The sequence below is a fragment of the Curcuma longa genome, chromosome 1, assembly GCF_044706935.1.
Source record: "Curcuma longa cultivar G26 ecotype Majalengka, Jawa Barat chromosome 1, ITB_CL_G26_1.1, whole genome shotgun sequence".
NCBI lineage: Eukaryota > Viridiplantae > Streptophyta > Magnoliopsida > Zingiberales > Zingiberaceae > Curcuma > Curcuma longa.
This window is the reverse complement of record NC_133861.1, coordinates 8,058,730-8,077,880: the sequence shown is the minus strand read 5'-3', so window position 1 is coordinate 8,077,880 and position 19,151 is coordinate 8,058,730. Positions and strand designations below refer to the sequence as shown.

The 19,151-nt window shown below is 34.2% G+C and overlaps 1 protein-coding gene across 1 annotated transcript; it reads right to left on the bottom strand.

Annotated features, from left to right (window-relative positions):
* Window positions 1–688: 688 nt before the first annotated feature.
* LOC141840311 (protein PLASTID TRANSCRIPTIONALLY ACTIVE 14) lies at window positions 689–16,999 on the bottom strand. Its single transcript, XM_074728256.1, has 13 exons — window positions 16,910–16,999; window positions 16,622–16,795; window positions 16,384–16,521; window positions 15,795–15,920; window positions 12,227–12,355; window positions 11,927–12,016; window positions 11,705–11,855; window positions 11,304–11,413; window positions 10,887–10,958; window positions 1,591–1,696; window positions 1,296–1,496; window positions 1,139–1,181; window positions 689–1,068 (listed from the first exon to the last, which is right to left on the bottom strand). Exons 1-13 carry the CDS (start codon window positions 16,961–16,963, stop codon window positions 990–992), a joined length of 1,473 nt encoding a protein of 490 aa, XP_074584357.1. The 5' UTR covers window positions 16,964–16,999; the 3' UTR covers window positions 689–989.
* Window positions 17,000–19,151: the final 2,152 nt, after the last annotated feature.

Here is a 19,151-nt window from a genome sequence, read left to right as displayed (position 1 = left end):
CTTCTAATGTATTATTATCGATTAGTTTTTATGCTTTTGTAAATATTATTACAACATTTTATAATTTATATTTTTTATAAACGCTAATTGATTTCTGATATATTATAATAATAAAAATATGAGAATATTTTTTTTAATAATAAAAGATAAAATAATAGAGTCTATGGTTTGGTAGGATGGTGTGACGTTTTTAAAAAATAATAAAAGGATAGAGTGTGGCTGGGCAAGACGATGCAACCTGTTCCCTTGCACACTGACAGTTGGAGGACCCTAACGTCTGCCCTCGTGCTACGATCGACAAATTCTCAAATGACGCATGTGACATTTCAGTTAAAACTACCACAATATCATCTAAATATATAAATTAATTAAATAGATTAAGACATATTATATATATAATATTTAATTTATCCTGCACATTCTAAAATTATTTTTTAATACAATACCAAATATTTCAATATTATTTTTTATTAAGACGATCAATTTATGACAATAATTAACATGCCCTGGTCTCATAGTTGTTTTATTATGTGCAGTATAATAGCTCCCTGCAGGCATGTTATGTTAAACAAATCAATCTTATCTAGCATGAAAGAACCATCAATTTTGTTCCGAAAACAAAGTTTGAACGTTGAGTGCAAACTCTGAAGAAAGTAAAGACAATCAATTGATAATTATTTGACAGGTCAAATCTTTTGAAACTATACTGTTCGCAAACTACATCCATTGTTTGAGATCAAGAGTTGAATGAACAACACCACTAGAAGCACTAAAATTGAGAAGAGCTGAAATAATCATTACTTTATCTATTCTACCACTCACGTTGTTTAGGTGAGATCCATTCCTACTCTGATGCAACCAACGCTAGAACAGTTGCTTACTCTTCTCTTTCCCTTCCATCACTTTCGTGGGGCCTTAGTTGAACGAATATCAGCGTCGATATGCCAACAAATTTTGCACCTGAAACCGTTGCATAATCCTGTGTGCAATCAGAACAGTATTCTTTCCTGGTAGATTTCTAATGCCTGAATGACCTTTATGAGGAATAGCTTTCGGTGCAATCGGTATCTGCAAGAACAAGAGACGAATAAGAGATTGGTGCAGGAATCAACTGCATTGGGCTAGTTGGGGTATTTACTTAATGGCAGCTTCGCGTGTTCTACTAGCAACAGGGTTGGCATCTGAAAATGCTCAAAGAAGAAATGAACAGATGAGAAAGATATTACTGATTAACATGATTTCACAAGATTAAAAAGAGATGCAAATTGCAATTGTGATGGTGGGCTTCAATTTACCCAATATTTGTTGATCCTGCTCTAACGTTGTTGGAAAATCTGCCAACAACTGATAGCAATCTTCTTGTAATTCCCGTGCAGATCTCCTTTCGATGCTTGGGACTGGAGGTACATCTCCATCAGACCAAGTAGGTAACGTCCGTGCAGCTGCGATGACTGCTCCATCAACAAAGTTAATGTCTCCTCCACTGGACAAGATTGCTATATACAGAAATATGATGTTAACATAAGAACTTGGGAGGAAAGTCGAATGCTTGAGCATGTAAGAGAGATTTGTGAATTCTTTTGTCCTCACTGTTGTGATAGAATTCTTCTGGCAATCCTGAAATGTTGAAGACTGACAAATAGGAATCCAAGTGAATTTTTGCGTTACTTGAGAAATTTATGACATCCCAAGGGTTCTACAAAAATTATAAGAACAGGAAATATTTATCAGAATGTGAAATCGATTGTAACTAGAATGTCTTCCAACAAAAATAAAAAATAAGTACAAGAACAAAGTAGATCAAAATATATATAATTAAAAAGCAAAAAAAAAAAAAAAGACTTCTAAAAAAAGTTAACCACAAACACGACAGACTTCAACTTATATAAGAAAACATTATTTTATTCAACTTCAAATTTGATTGTTAACAGGACTGATAATCCTTCATGTATGACTAGATATCATTTAGGGTATATGTTGGCAGATAATGGAATCACTGGGCTGCAGTTTATTAAGGGAAAGAAACAGACAAAAGCTCATGTATGATTATGAAATCCACATCTCATGTCAAATTTATAAATGGGTTCTCATTCTGGAGAACTACAAAAGAAAAATAAAACATCTGTTTATTGCCAGAAAAAACTTGTGTACAAAGTTTTCTAGGGAAAAATTTTTCCAAAAAAAAAAGAGAGATTATTTTATGTTGTTTGTCTGTGATACTTAAATTTGTTTGAGGTATTTCTACATTTAGTGTATATGCAAGATTGTAAACTCATAGTAATGACAACAATGCTTTAAATGAACTAGAGGATTTTATTGATACAATAATCTTGTTTGCGGCATGCTCATTTGCTACATGTGACATTTTTATGTGAGTTTGTTTCAAACTATTAGCAATTCAAATACATTTACATTGTTAACATCTCAACACCCAGCCCATTAAGAAAAAAAATACACAACCCAACATACAAAATATCAAATAAAAAGTCAAATCAAATTAACGCTTGAAAATATATGATATCAAACTTGAGACTTGTCCATCAGAAGTAAAATGATAAATATGCCCACCAAACCAAAATCAAGATGTAAATGGTTCTATCAAGCAATGTTAGAATCAAGATGTAAAATGATGATCTCATATAAATCTCCTGGGCGCCATGTTCTTGAATATATTAGTCTTCACAAAAATGAGGAGATGATAACTATGGATCTCCTAAGCATCGTGATCCACATAGAACTGTCTCATCATGAAGATGACAGTTGAGGAAATTCACTGGTTTGAGGCACGAGTTAAATGCTTTTTTAAAGACGAGATTAGCTATGCCCATGGTGGAACGACAATCGTCTCCCAAGATGCAACAACCATCTCGTGAAATAGTAGCACACCAAATTTCACACCTTAGAACTCATTGAGGAGAGAAAAATGCTTGATTGATTTGACTTGAATGGGAAAAAAAATACAAGGGTTGCACCCTTTTGATTCAAATTCAAGCTTGAGCAGTTGCTTTAGAAAGAACCTCTTATATTTTATTCTTTTTCCTACTATCAACAACACAAAATAATGTTGAATGACATTATTTGCTAGTGTTATTCAACGCTGTAGCACATAGCAAACTGAAGGGCTGTGCCTTATCTTCTTACATGCAGGCCGACTCAAATCATGGCTTCATCATCCCAGCTGATTGGACTGCTGCAACCCAGCAAATTAGGCTGCTTGCAGCAGTTCCAATTGGGTTAATTTCAACCCATTGAGGTGGGCCGTTGAAGAGGCCCCCAATTGGGCTAATTTGAGCCCAAATTTAGGTTCATTGCTTCTTCACATAATGCCTAATTTGGCTTTTGATCCATATTTTTCTATTTATTAAACCAATTTTGATATGCACACTTAAATTCTCCCTCAAACTTATCACACCCAATACAGTCAAATTGGTGCTCTCGTTTTCACATTTGTGAACTAAGCTAGAGCATTTTCTAATCACAAATTAATTTGGACTAACCCAACAACGTCAGCATGGTTTTCTCAACATTGAATAGCTCATTAAGTTTTACACTCATTAAATTAATTTTCCGGCAATCTCCTCACAAAATAGAACACTCATGGCCAACTCATCTATTATCAAATAATGAATCAAACTCAACTTAATGATTACAAAAACCCTATCATTCCCTACCAAATAACTAATCACTAACATTCAACTGAATCATCCTACCAATCAATTGATCCACTAATCTTGGAACCCCATCTGCAGCAACCATTGCTCTAGTTGAACATGTTGTTAGTCAATCCAATGTCTTCCAGTCAACTCCTTTGGATTAATCTTCGATGAAGCCTATCTGCAACAACCGTTAGCCATCTAGTTGAACTCAAACCTCAAATCAACTACCTTCTAGTCGACTCCTTTAGATCAATCTTCGACTTGATCTGTTGGTATTTTAGATCTGTGACCAGTTCATCTAGATCATGATCGATTCTTCTGGGTCAACTACTAGTGCCACTACTCAACTTATCTAAACAGATTTGTAAATGAATCTTCAAACAATTGTGTCATCAATTGACTCACTTAGATCATTCTTCAACTCTTTCACCTTTGACACAATTCTAGTTGACTCGAATTACCTCTACTCAACTCATATTGTCTGCTACAAGTTTATCTTACACAGACAAAGTCATAAGATTGCTCTCGATTGATTTTTAAATGAAAGCTTACATATTAGTTAAGTCAGACAACTCTAGTCAACTGCTCTACCATCTAGTCAACTAAAGCGAAAGCAAAATCTCTTTTTGTTCTCAAACAAGAAGCCAACAATTAACTAGTGTTAGCTAGTAATTAGTCAAGTAAACATGTATATATCTTGCTTGACCTCAAGTAATCTCATCAACTTTGACCAAAAACATATGTTCTTTGGTTAAGTACACACTTAAGTAGAAAATTTATACCTAAAAACCAAAATAGAGTTCACTCATCTCATATGTCTTCATGACAATCATACTCCATCCCTTAAGATCTCCTCGACAAGCATCCATCCATAGAGTTCTTTCTGCTTTCAAATGCTGCTCAATCGAGGTCAACTAAGCCCACATCTCTTTAATACATAGACGATCTTCGACAAGTTGCAAGAGTGTCACCTCTGGGATTTCCATTTTGTTAAAAAAAGGGTGTTCCTTTAATTTTTACTCGTTATCTTTCTTAAACTAGCAATAGGTGATTTTGATAAGAAACGTGGAATGAATTCCCACTTACTTTTTCATTATGCACAATAATTAATATATATATACATTGTACACTGATTATGTATAGAAATAAAAAATAATAATAATATATTTTATTCCTAAACCAGATCCTTATATCGAGGGATTTCCATGACTAATTTTTCTTTTCCTACACAATCAGAAACTATCCTATTTTCATGACTACTTTTCATCATTGAGAAGTTGTGTACATTAAGGCCCTTTGTAAATATATCCACAAATTGGTTCTTTGTAGACACATAGGAAATACAAATAAACTTGTTGTCTAACTTCTACATTATAAAGTGTCTATCGATCTGGATGTGCTTTGTTTTGTCATGCTATAGTGGATTATAAGCAATATTGATGGTTGACTTGTTGTCACAATACAGTCTCATAAACTATTACTTCATCTGGAGATCTTCAACCACAGTAGCTCATACAAACCTTAAGTCATAGCCCTGAACTGTGCTTCTCCATGTGATCAAATTACCACCTAAGAATGTGCAGTACCTGTTGTGGAGTCAAAGTAAGCTTCAAGAATTAACTGCTCACCTACCTTGAATAAAGTTCCTTTATGTTGATTAACATTCAGCTAATGGAGCATCCAATTTGCAGCTAGTAGACGAACTTCTTTAGTGTTGTGCATGAATTGACTTACCACTCACATTGCATAGGCAATGTTCAACCGAGTGTGTGATAAATATATTAGCTTCCTAACCAATTTCTAGAACCCTTGTCTACTACCTTATCGTTATTCGCCTCTCCAAATCTCTAATTTAACTTGATACCTATCATCTATCATTATATTGTTTTACCTTCCATGCTATTTATTTTATTAGATGTTGTCACTTGTACTTTTATAATGTATATCTCTTACCTACAGATTAGATGCTAATACACAATTAGTCGTTCATACTCACCAATATGATGTAAATCTAAAGGAGAAAAATTGTGGTGCAAATGCAAAGATTTAAAGTAAAATAATAATGATTTTAAATGAATAAAAGAAATACTAAAAAAATCAAGTCTTTGAGTTTAACCTTATGTTAGAGTACCTAAATGCCGCTCATATAAGGTTGTGGTAATGAATGGTAACCTACAGTGAGGGATTTATTTGTGCAATGATGTTATATTGTTGTATATCACCAAAGAGGACTTTGGTTCATACATCAGATAACGTTATTAATTTATTGGTTATGAATGTCATAGTGATATATTATTATAGAGATATATTATTAGTTACAGATTTATTAATAGTCATTAAAAGATGATAATAAAAAAATATCTTAAAAGATGATGATAATAGTTGTGACTCTATATGTTGACAAATAATTTGAAAGAAAGTAATAGTTGACTATATATATAAAAATTAAAGAATTCAAATGAGACCTTAAAATTATACATAAATTGTGATTTATCTTTATTTTTCTTGATCTCTTAATCAAGATTAATTTCATACACATCTTTCCTATTTACTCACTTTACAATTTGTGCCCACCTTCTCAAATTCTTTGGCCACTAGGTAGACCCGACCACGGGCCGGGTCCAGCCCGGACTCGGACCGGGTCAATGGGCCGGTTGGCCCGTTGACCCGGTTAGCCGGGCCAAACCGTAACCGGCCCGGCAGGATGCCGGGCCGGTTAAGGTTCAAGGCTGCTTGAACCGGCGGTTCAGCCGGTTAACCGGCAGTTTGAACCGGCGGTTCAGCCGGTTAACCGGCAGTTTGAACCGCCGGTTCAAGGTTTTAAATTTTTTTTTTTTGGGGTAGCCGTTGGAGGCTTTTTTCTTTTTTTTTTTGATTTTTTTTCAACGGATGAGATCATTTGACCGTTTTTTGATCAATGGCTATGATTTAGTGTCCATTATGATCCAAATTTTATAAATAGAGAGCTCATTTCATCATTTTTCACACACTTCTCTACTCTCTAACTCTCATTCTCAACTTCGTAAGTTCGCGTTCTTTCGTTTCCGAGCTCCGACTCCATCTTTCGACTACAATGGAAGGAGGCCGCGGTGGAAGTTCTTCACATCGATCTCGGAGGGGAAAGAAATAGCGCACGAGGATCCCATCATCCAATCCACCGACGATGAGATCGAGGCCGCCCAACACCTTCCGACGCCCGAAACACAAGGAAGTAATGATGCAATTACTTCTAAGGTTCGGGAACCTCCTCCTCTTAAATCTACTATTTTTACAAAACATTTTGAGAAAGTCACTCTTCCATCGGGAGAAATGCGTGCAAAATGCAAGCATTGTAATGCTTCCTACAAATTCCAAGCCGGCGGCGGCTATGGGTCGTTAAAACGACATGTAGAAACGAAGCACCCGACAGAATATGGACTTGACTTATCTCAAACACAATTATCTAGATTTTCTACCGGTAGTAGTACTGATTCTGCTTTATTTTTATATTCTGATAATAAATTAAGAGAATCATTAGCTAAATTTGTTTCCGTAGAACATTTGTCTTTTAGTTTTGGATCTAAATGCACATTTGAAGATTTTTGTAAAGAATCTCTTAATCCTAGTGCTAAACGTGTTCCTAGGACTACACTTACCCGTACAATTAAAAAATTAGTAAAACAAGGAAAAAAGAATTTAATTGATAAATTTAGTAAATTAAATAATAAAGTTTCTTTATGTGCCGATATTTGGAGCGATCATTGGCAAACTCATTCCTATATGGGTGTGACTTGCCATTGGATTGATAGCTCTTGGATCCTCCAAAACCGGTTGATAGCTTATAGAGTTTTTGATGAATCACATACTGCTCATAACATTGCACAATTATTATGTTTAATTTTAGAAGAATATGGATTAACTCATAAAATTTTTTCAATATCATTAGATAATGCTAGTTCTAATACCGCTTCTATAGATGAATTAAAATTTGTTTGTCAACCTGTTATTGGTGGTTTATTTTTTCATATTCGTTGTGTTTGTCATGTTTTAAATTTATGTGTTCAAGATGGATTAAGACTTTTAGAAAATTATATTAAACCAATTAGAATTGCAATTTCTTATTTATGGTCTCATCCATCTATGATGAAACAATGGGGTAGATTTTGTAGAGCTAATGGAATGAGACCTAAAAAATTTCCACGTGATGTACCAACACGTTGGAATTCTACATATCAATTATTACAAGATTCATTTCAATATAAAGATTTATTATGTTTATTTTTTGCAGAAAATAGTAATACTAATATATATTTATTTTCACAACAATGGAATATTTGTAGTAGTATTTGTGAAATTTTAAAAGTTTTTAATGATGCAACTGAACAACTTTCCGGTGTTTATTATCCTACTGCTCATTTAGTTTTAGTGAATTTTTGTAGTATAGTATTAATTTTAAATGAACATATTAATAATGAAGCTTTAACTTCTTGTATAGTAGCTATGAAAACAAAATGGGAAAAATATTTTTATTTAATTCCTGAAATTTATTTAGTTGCATTTGCTTTAGATCCTAGATTTAAATTAGAAGTTTTACAAGAAATGCTAACTTTATATTATGACGCTTTAATTCCTGTTAAAGATTCTTCTTCTCCTAATCCCGCTAATATTATATATATTATTAGAAATTATTTATCTGATATTTATAATCAATATTATGTTAAATATGGAACACAAACTAATATTTCTGAAACACAACAACAAACTACTAATGTTAATTTAAAACTTTCAAAAGCACAACTTTTATTAAAAGAACGGACGAAACGTCCACGAGGATCCTCAAGTTCCACACAGGAACTTGAGAATTATTTTACCACTTCTTTTGATTTTAATGAAGCAGACAGCGAAGATTTCGATATTTTGAAGTGGTGGTCACAGAAGGCTTCAGGTTTTCCCGTTCTCTCGGTAATTGCAAAAGAAATTTTAGCATGTCCAGTGTCAACTGTTGCTGTGGAGCATACATTCAGTGCCGGCGGCAACATATTAGACGAACGACGATTAACTATGTCTCCCGACTCATTGGAAGCCCAAGCACTACTCGACGATTGGACCAGAGCCGAGAAAAGAATCCAAGGAATGCAACTTTCAGAAGACGAAGCCGAAGAATTTGATACGGAAGGAACGAATACGACAGGAGGAACGGGAGGAAATGGAAGTGAGTGAATGAGTGATGTAAAAGGGTAAAAATGTAAAAGAACTACGTCGGCTTTGATTCCCCTATACCCTAAGGGGATACGTAGGCAACTTAATAAGTGCAAGCCCTTTTTTCAATAAATTTTAAATTTTAATTTTTTTAATATAATAATCTCGAACCGTCGCGAACCGTGGCGAACCGTGAACCGAACCGTGAACCGGCGGTTCCGAACCGTGAACCGTAACCGTCTTGGGCGGTTAAGGTTAAGGGTCGATCTGCCATGAACCGTCGAACCGGCGGTTCCGAACCGTCGAACCGGCGGTTCCGAACCGTCGAACCGTCAGTTCCGAACCGTGGTCGGGTCTACCACTAGGTCGTTTGGGCATTTATACTACCAGTTTTATCTTCTCTTGAGGTATGCATTTATGCACTTTAGTTAGATTTGATGTTGTATTTGTTCTAACACTTTTGTAGATCACGTGCAACGTGCAATGCTTGTCTCTAGACATGTCTAGTTCGGATGGATTATTGCACTTTACCAATCCTTAGACCATTTATGGTAATTTATGAAGCAAGAATTTTTATGATTGCAATGTAGATTGTAGTTTTGCTACAACTTGGATATTTTATATCTCCTAATTTTGAATTGTAAAAATCACCTTTTAATTTTGTCTCTTTGTTAAGATGCACATGATTTTGTCTCTTGCTTAAGAGAATCATTTATATCTTGATTTTGTCCCATATACCTCATGCCCAAAATTTCATTTTTGTCAATAGCATATTTATCATTTTACTTTTACTAGACAAGGCTTAAAATTTTGGTATTGTGTATGCATAAGATTTAAGTGCTAATTGATGCATATATTTTTTACTTTTTATTTGATATTGCATATATTGCTATGTGTATCTTTACAATCATTATGAGCTGTCATGATATGTTGGCTATATAAATATATTTACGTTCCAAATAGTTTAAAATAAATTTATAATTTTTTAATAAAAATGACAAGTCCACATTCAACAGTGAATATGTTGGGGACAAAGTTATCATATCAATAGAACTTATAATTTTTTAATAAAAATGACAAGTCCACATTCAACAGTGAATATGTTGGGGACAAAGTTATCATATCAATAGAACTCTCATTTTAGTCTATTTTAAAACATTGTTCCAACAAAATACAATATTTTTGACAGCACAATCAAACAACATAAAATATTTATTTCTCCTAACAAAAAATTGCCTAGAAAATTGTTTACATACTATCCACAGACAAACAGATACTATAGTTTATTTTGTGAACATTGAAACTACATGGATATAACTGCAAGATGGCTATAAGATAATATATGTTGATGAAAGATTCTACATAGGAAAAATTAATCCTACTAATTTTCCAAAATCAAGAGTGTTTGCAACTTTTGGGGATAAACTAACCACCTCAATTCTATAACACAGATGCATACTATTATCACATGGCTTCAATGTGTTTAATTCTTGAAAGCCTCAGAAAATATTTTATTTGTCAAAACCCCAGTTGAATTATTTTCATCAATAGGCCAACTTTTTCACTAGATGACGCCAACTAGTTGGGACACACAATTATTGCGACTGTAGTACCTACTTTGCTGAGTACAGGAACAGCACATTTGCATGCAGAGGTTGTGGTTTCAAACACTCCAAAACCAGTGGCAAAGTATATCCTGATTTCCTCTGTCCTTTGTCGTGTGGCAAAGAAGGGAATGAAGTATGTACACTAAAAATGGATAGCAATAGTGTGGAAGCATATTGAGTGAACGCTATTGAAGTGTTGTATTAGCTACACAACCTAATTCACCAATATTTTTAAAAATTAAATATTTTAATATGCAAGCAAATGCTCTAATTTGCCTCATGGTAAAAGGAACTGCACTGCCTAAACTAGTTTACCATCAATTACTAGTCAGTTATCACACAATACTATCTGGGGTATAATCATTTATAAAGAATTCTGCTGGCTTTATCAAGTTGTAGAAATTAGAAAATGCTTTCCAGAAGTAGAACTAATCAAAATTATTACCGATGGTGACGAAAAGCCATATCTTTCCATGAAAACGTTATTCTTCTGTCCACTCATATAATTGATAGTCATCTGCAAATGCATGAAGTATTTTAGTAGAAAGAAATTTCAAGTAGCACGCAAGCATATAGTGGCACTAGGGTTCTAAACCATATAGGTATTGGCCAACAAGACATGCCTACATTTGAGGAATGAGAAAGGTATACTGTCCAGCAGCAAACTGATAACAGATACACACCCATAAAAAAATGGGGGTATTCAAAACACTTCAACACTTAAAACTTCTTTAAAGCTCACAAACATAACCTCATAATGATTTTCTTTTGACAACAATAGCATGTTAAAATTGCATACATGCAATAAACAAAAATAAATCAATGACAAGTTTGCCAAACATCTATAACTAATAAGCATTACCTCTTCTCCTTTCTTGATGCGCTGTCCAGCATTAATCAAAACTTCAAGCATGCGATCTTTGTAACGCCAGTGCAAAAAACAGTTTGGCTGAAATGAGTGGTTTAACATATCTGCATTGGGTAGAAAGCTTTCAATGAGGGATTGTTCTATCTATAAAAGATGGAGACTGAAGTCAAAATTAAAAGTAGGATCAAAATTTGAGTTTTAGTAACCAAGCAGCTGTTTTTTGTTAAATATTGGAAAAACAACTAAGGACACATGACATTACAACTGAATCGTGATCTTATTGTACTAGTGGTATGAATATACATATCATGATTCATGGACATTACATAACTGTAGAAACATTGGACAGCCTTTGCAATTCAATCTTTGCAAGTACTCTGTTTAAAGAATATTACCAGCATATGGAACAAGCATGTTTGCATCTTGTACAAGTGCTCCAACCCTTATTTTCATGTTAAAAGCACGCGATTGCACAATATTTAATGCCCAAAGGAACCTTTCAACATCACGAGCAAGGCGTTTTATCTTCAGAGGGGCTGCTGAGTGCTGACAATTGCTAGTATTAGAAGAAGCATCAAAGGCTATTAAAGTTTCTAAAAGTTCGAATAAAAACTAACCCAATGCTGTTCCCAAAATTCTATTGCGCTTTTTTTTTGTCCCTCCAATTTGGAAGCTAGAACAGGGTCTTGCAACTCCAAGAAATCATCCTAAAATCCACATGATAAAAGTTAAATAGAAAAACTAGGAAAAGAAATGAATATGATACAAAGTCAGTGTGTGTTGACAATAAGTTATTGGGTGGGAAGAAAACAATATAGGGAGAAAAAACAAAGCTAGCAAAATATTTATGCTAGGATACTCAAAGAAGAGATAGGAACCAACACCAAGGAATGTCGGTTGCATGCTGCACTATATACCTTGTGGGCCAAAAGCAATCTTGTGCATTCTTCTGAACTTGGAAGAAAGTCACCATAGAGTTGCCAAAAGTTACCTTCCACATCAAACGCATATAAAAGAAGACATGCCAATCTGAGATCCCAATCAGTCTGCAAATAACGCCCATTAGACAAAGATAAATGCAATACTAATTTTGGATTAATTTCAAAATCACTGACAAAGAAATGGGGATAATGCTTTCATGCACACCTATAATTCTACTAAAATCAAAATAGTAAACCGCTAAGCTAAAGAAACAAAAAGGATCAGAATGGTATTCTATCTCCAGAAATTTTAAGAATTTTGTTATATAACTACGTGAAACCAATTAATAAGATCATGCATTCAAAGTATAAGATTAGTACTATGGATTTGATCAGTTTTTTTTTGTTTGTTTTGTTTTTAACCAAAGCCATTTGGTTTGTGTTTCTGTACTTTTCCAAGAAAAGAATAAAAAAATAAGAAAACAACATGCAAATCACCTAGAAAATAAAATAAAAAAAAAACAACTTAGGATCAATAGTTTGTGTGGATCTATCTTGTAGTGAGCTCCATGGTTTGAAATTCATACAAAATTAGGTGGCACAGTTGAAACATATCGTTCCACTAATTCAATGCAACTCGATATTACTTAGCACAAATTGTTGTGTCAATCATATGGATGAATATCGTCTCACGCAGATAATTAACACCCTTGGCATGCTACAACATAGATTAAGAAAATTGAGATAATATTGTATTTTTTTAGCATGTGTTCACACAAGATAATGATAAAAGTATAACATTCTAGATAGAACACAAAGTTTAAACTTAAGTATATAATCACCTTATTTTCTTTTTCTTTTTTATCTCCTTCCTTGTGCCACTCCAATTCACCATCGACATCATACATTAGAACATCAACACGATACTGAAACAATCCTTTGGTCCAGTCAAATATCAAAACTCTAGCACGACTCAAGATTTTAAAGCTTGATAAGCTCTAGATAAATATTCTTAGCGTTGGAGACAACATTAGCTTAACTGTTTTCAAGCTTGTTTATTAGATTATAAATGAACTCGAGTCAAGCTCAATATTAACCAAGTTCATATTTTGAATTGAGGCTTGTTTATCAAACCTACGCATGAGCTTTTACCAAAGTCAATTAGAAGTAGTGCTCTTATAAGTTTGTTAAAAAGTGATCGAATAAATGAAGCTTATATTGTTTAGTCAGTTTTAACATATTTAGTTCATTTATTTTTCGTGAGCTTTATTTAGGATCATTAATGAGCCAAAGTCCACTAATGTTCAACCTTGTTCATTTACCATATTGAGCTTTAAATATGTTCAAAATTGTTTATCTTACATTTTTTCATAATGCACGTACAAAAATAAGCTCTTACCAAGTGGAATATCAATTTGTTCAGCAACATTGTTTTCAGTTATAGCCCCACACATTCCTATAATTGCCTAAGTTATCTAGATCTTCTTTAATTTTGTCAAGTAGATTTTTCTTATGTCTCTTTGCATTCTTCATTATAGTCGTCAATTTGGATTGGGCTCGTCGGGTTGACCCACCCCGCTAAATAATTTAGGTGAGTTGGGTTGAAATTTTATCAGCTCATTTTAAAGTGGGTTCAGATGGGTCAACCCGCCTAGGCCCACGACCTACGTGGCGGGCTTGGGTTGGTTCGTGGGTTAAGAAAATTTATTTTTTTCTTCAAAATTTAAAATTAAAATAGAAAATTCAATGGACTAGTGAGCTAGATCCATCTAAACCGCAATTCAAGTTTAAAAATTTCAACTTAACCAATTTAAACTGTAATTCAAATTTAAAATTTTTAATATTTTTTTATTTTTTGATAGGCCCGTGGGTTGGCCTGTCTAACCTGCAACTCGTCTTGAGTTGGGTTGGAGATTTCCCAACCCACCAAGTTGATGAGCCGGCCTGCTTCGCCCCGCTATATAACGGGTTTCTGGTGGGTTGGCCCGCCCCCTATGGGTTGGCCCGTTTGACAACTTTATTCTTCATCAATAACTATGTCTACAATTAATTAACTTGTCAAATTAAGAAATAAAACACTTGTATTTGAACATATTCATTCCCTCTTAGTTGATCCCCTCTCATTTTATCATCTATCTAGACTACACCTGATTACTCATGAATAGCCCACTTAAACTAGGGGAAAATGCTTGTGTTGGGTCTCTTTAGTATTTTGAGCACGATAATCATTACTGCTGCTTGATGCTTCTTGAATATGACACATGAACCAATAAACGAAAAGTTAGATTTGTTTATCCTTGCTCATTTTCACTGGCTTTGACATTTGAGAAGCAAAAAAATTGAGCAGAAAAACCTTACACTAGCAACAGAGAAGCCTAAAACAAACCTTTTTATGCTCCAGAATGCATGAATTTCTCATTTAACTGTTATGAAAATTACTTTTGAAGACCACCAATTGTTAATGATAAGACTTTAGATGTAAGTGTGGGAATCTCAGAATTATTGTTACAAATGCATTCCAGTGAACTTGGAAAGAGAAAAGGCAATACTAGTTTTAGTAAATTGCATAAGTAAAAATAGAAGGGTGCTCCTTATTTTCAAAATCATCAAATGAGCACCCCTATTTTAATTATTATCAACGGGGCACCCCTTCATTTTTAATATACCCATCTTTATCAGGATTTCTTAAAACATGAAAACTTTTACTAATTTGAAATAAAAAATATTTCTACTTTTTCCTGTAACACTGGACCTTCTAAAAGAGAATATTCACATCTTAATTAAGGATATATTGCAATTGTCACTGAAATTTTCTAACTAACCAAAGGAATAATTTCATTAGTTTCAATGAAATAGTTCGTTTTTGAAAATTTGAGGCACAACTATTTCTAACTCCATGTGTGAATAGTCAATAGTTAGAAAGTGAACATTCACATAATTTTTCATTGTAATTAGGATGATTTTTTACTCAAAATGACATAAGTAAACACTTTCATTAGTTTCAATGAAATTGTTCCTTCTTGATGATTTGAGGCAAAAACCTAGCTAACTCATGTGAATAGTCAATAGTTAGAAAAGTGAATCAACATAATTTTTAACTTAGGATGAACTTTGCCTCAAAACTGATGAAAATGAACAGCTTCAATAAAGTTGTTCGCTTTTCAATAAATGGGGTGTCCATTTAACAATCATCAAAATAAAGGCATCCTTGTGATATGATTTAGAAAGTTAAGAGTGCAGTTCGAATTTTTACTCATTGCATAGCCACACAAGTATTTTTCCTACTACTACAACCTATGTCAACCAAGAAATAATATCTGTCAAAGTTATATTGGAGTCCTTATGGCCTTTACTGGTAAGCTGGACCATAAGCCTCTATCATGGATACCCATAAGTCACTGTTTGAATATATATTAAAATGATCATTTAAACAACTTTGTGCAAATGAAGAACAGCATCTCTGCCATTAACTATGCATCCACTTTAGATATAAAACAGAATAGACTGAGCAGAGAAGTCATTTTTGGAGGGAAGCACAACAACAGTTCTGATAAACCGCAGTTACCTCAGGTTTAGTGGAGTTAATAATATCGAATATAGGATGGCCAACAGGAACTATATCAGGAAAAAACATCCATGGATGCTTCTGGCTTATAGTCAACATCAACTCCAAAGGAATTTCCATAATCACCTGTATTTTTTGCACAAGACAAGTAAGTATTGATGGGGGAAATGTACGAAGTGTATCCGGACTCAACTCTCGTTACAAAATACTCTCAAATTTTCAACTGTATAAAAGAGAAGTATGCCTTATAAAATGCACGAAAACTGTACAAAATATGGAATATAATATCGCAGATAAAACATTTTTATCTCCGTTTAACCACCAAAATTTAGACAACGTAGAGCTAGGGGTAAATCATAAAAATACTCGCAATCAACCAACATTCATGGTAATAGAAGGTGCTGGGCTCGTCATTTAGTCCAAATTACGTCCAGTTAAGAGAAGGAATCACTTCCCTGTGCTGTAAGTTTAGCGCACCGAACTGAAACCATAAAAAACTGCGACCATAGATCACAGAACGCCCACCAATTATCCAAACACCAGAGGTTAACACCAATCACTACAAAGAGACTCCTTTTCGGCGACTCACCCTAGCCCTTCGCAGCGGATCGACGTCCTTGGACGCATACACTCCGAACCCGTCGGGACCTTCTCTGAACTCAACGCCATAGGCACGCACACTCCTCGCATACCCAATCCTGTAGAAGTCGGGATCCGCGGGTTCCAACTGCCGATTTCCAAAACTAAAAATGAGCCAAAACGAAAAATCTCGTCTTTGATAAAAATAAATAAATAAATAAAGGAGCCAACGAGGAAGAAGCGCACACCTCCGGCGGAAAGGGACTCTCCTCAACTTTGGGCGGCTCGAAGAACTTGAACGGGGGAAGAGAGGAGGTAGAGACGCTAGCGACGGCGACAACTCGCCTCCTCCGACTGTGATGAGTACTTCCGACGCTTCTGCGGTTTGGAGGGAGAGAGCAAGCATTGTCTCCGTTTCCGAGCTGCGACGATTCATGAGACGAGAGCGATTTAGGTATAGCGAAAACCCAAAAGCAAGAAGAAAAAAAAGGGAAGGGGCTTCACGGGAGAGCGAGAGAGAGAGAGAGAGTACTTACGAAGCGAGGAAGTGAGGAGGGAAGATGGATAGGGGAAACGGAGGACGAAAGCATGGAGGTTTAGGAAGAGAGAAAGAGAGATAGTGAGGAAGAACGTTATCTCGCATACCGGCTCGCCGTTTTCCACAATTAGCTCCTACTTTAACGGCCCACGTGTGGAAGAACCACGTGTCCAATTAAAACCCCCTTCAAAACGGCTATATTTTTACTAAAAGCTCAACCAAAGCTCCTTCCTACATTCAAAAACAAATTTTTATTCAATTTGACAAAAGTCAAACAGCAACTTTCTTCTCTTTGGATGAATAACAGTGAATCTCAATTTCTAGGTTATCATCCCCCTCAAGGTTCATATTGCACTACTTAATTATAGTCCATTGCTTTCTTTTGATTCCATTTATAATAGTTAGATAGATCTAATTGTCCTTTTTTGTTACATATAAGAAGCATGAGTACTTCAACAAATTCAACAAGAGATGGATCATGTATAACATTGGTTCGCCTTTCAGAATATAGTTTGATGATAAGAAGTAGGATACTTTTCTCAAATAATTAAGGTTTAAAAATCATGGGAGCTAGTATATATATGCGAACATGTCAATAATTAATGATATTGAAACGTTACATCGAGAACAATCTTACTTTCTTGATTTACTTTATGGGCGGAATAGCATTGGCTCGATAATTGATTTAGATTATACATTGACTTTTTTTTTTTTTGCTTTAAATCAGTTCTCTTATCACTCAATTATGAAAGCATGATATTTTCACGTTTAGATCCTTAAGGTTGTGATAAAAAAGGATTATCTTTAAGTCTGTCCATATGACTTGTACAACGCATGGATCATTTTAGCATTTGTCATATTCAACCTTTCAATGCCATCTGATATAGTTATATCAATCAAGGAAGAAGTTACTCAAACACTTTACAAATATTTTCAATTATAGCAGAAAGTGAAATTCATCATCCTAACAGTCTCACACAGATCGGTTCTACTACCATCTGTGATGCACTACTAAGATATTGCAATTAAATTATACTATCAAAATCTTCTTGTTCAAATCCATTTTGATCTAATTTTAGCAACAAATAACATATTTATTGTCTATATGTAAGAGTCATTCTCGAGCCGCAAAGCACATGTTGTTGGTGTGTTTCGCAACAAATTCAGTTTGGGTTCAGTAGGTTTAGAAAAGAGTTATTAGACTACATATAAAACTTGTGACCCAATAAGGTTGAGTTGTTATGGAAGACTTAACATAGTCAAGTTGAATGATTATACTCGATGGCTTAGAGGTCTACGATGAGGTAAACATGGAGGTAATCAAAGAAGAACGATATAGGATATCCATGTGACTACAATTTCTTAGCAAGGCGGACTCTAGGATTAGAAGTATGGAGCCTTAGTTGTTTGATAGTTTGACGATATGTAATGAAATGAGCATGTAGGTAAACTTGAGGGAAAAGTAAAACATCGATAAAGTTGAAGATTTCGAAAAGTATGTCAACTATGTAGACAATAAAGCTTGATCCCACACTTTTTTGTAGTTTTAGAGGGTATAAACTGAGAGAAATTGAGATATCTAAGCAAATTCAATCAATTAGAGGTGAACCTTAGTTGATTGGATTGTTCAATTGACTCGAGAATTAATTGAACATAAGAGTTCAAAGAATAGAAAATTTCTATTAGAGCTCAAGTTAACTGAAATTGATCTAATCAATTAAGTTTTTTCGAGACTACCCAGAGTTGTTGGCTACAAACTACTTTTGTCCAATCAATCGACTGTAATTATAATAGGTTGTGAAGTAGGAATAGAGCTTCAAACCACATAAAACCTAATGTGTTATCATTGTATTTCTTATTATTTTATATTAGATTTCCATTGCGTGTGTAAGATCAAACTCGATGCTAGAGGAGAGAGTGAATAGCATTTATGCATTTTACGAGCTAAAAATTAACTAACACTAAATCAAACAAAGTTATGCAACAGAATAAGAACTAACAAGTAACGATTTAACAATTTTAGCAATCAAGTAATGTTTAACAAAGAATAACGGACATGCAATTTTGACAAACTAGTCAGATGTTAATTTCACTAGACATGTATACAATTTTAATAAAAAATAGCAAGCTTGTTTGACTACACTTTATGCACAATAAAACTAATATAATTTTTATTTTTAAAATTTTCCTTTTTAGAAAGTCTCTGGAAATGGAAAAACCTTACAAAAAAACCTTAAAAA

Coding starts and splice junctions, on each gene's coding strand:
- LOC141840311 (XM_074728256.1), bottom strand. CDS start 16,963: ATGCTTTCGTCCTCCGTTTCCCCTATCCATCTTCCCTCCTCACTTCCT. Junction 15,921..16,383: donor ATCCGCTGCGAAGGGCTAGG/GTGAGTCGCCGA, acceptor CAAAAAATACAG/GTGATTATGGAAATTCCTTT. Junction 12,356..15,794: donor TTAACTCCACTAAACCTGAG/GTAACTGCGGTT, acceptor CGTTATTTGCAG/ACTGATTGGGATCTCAGATT.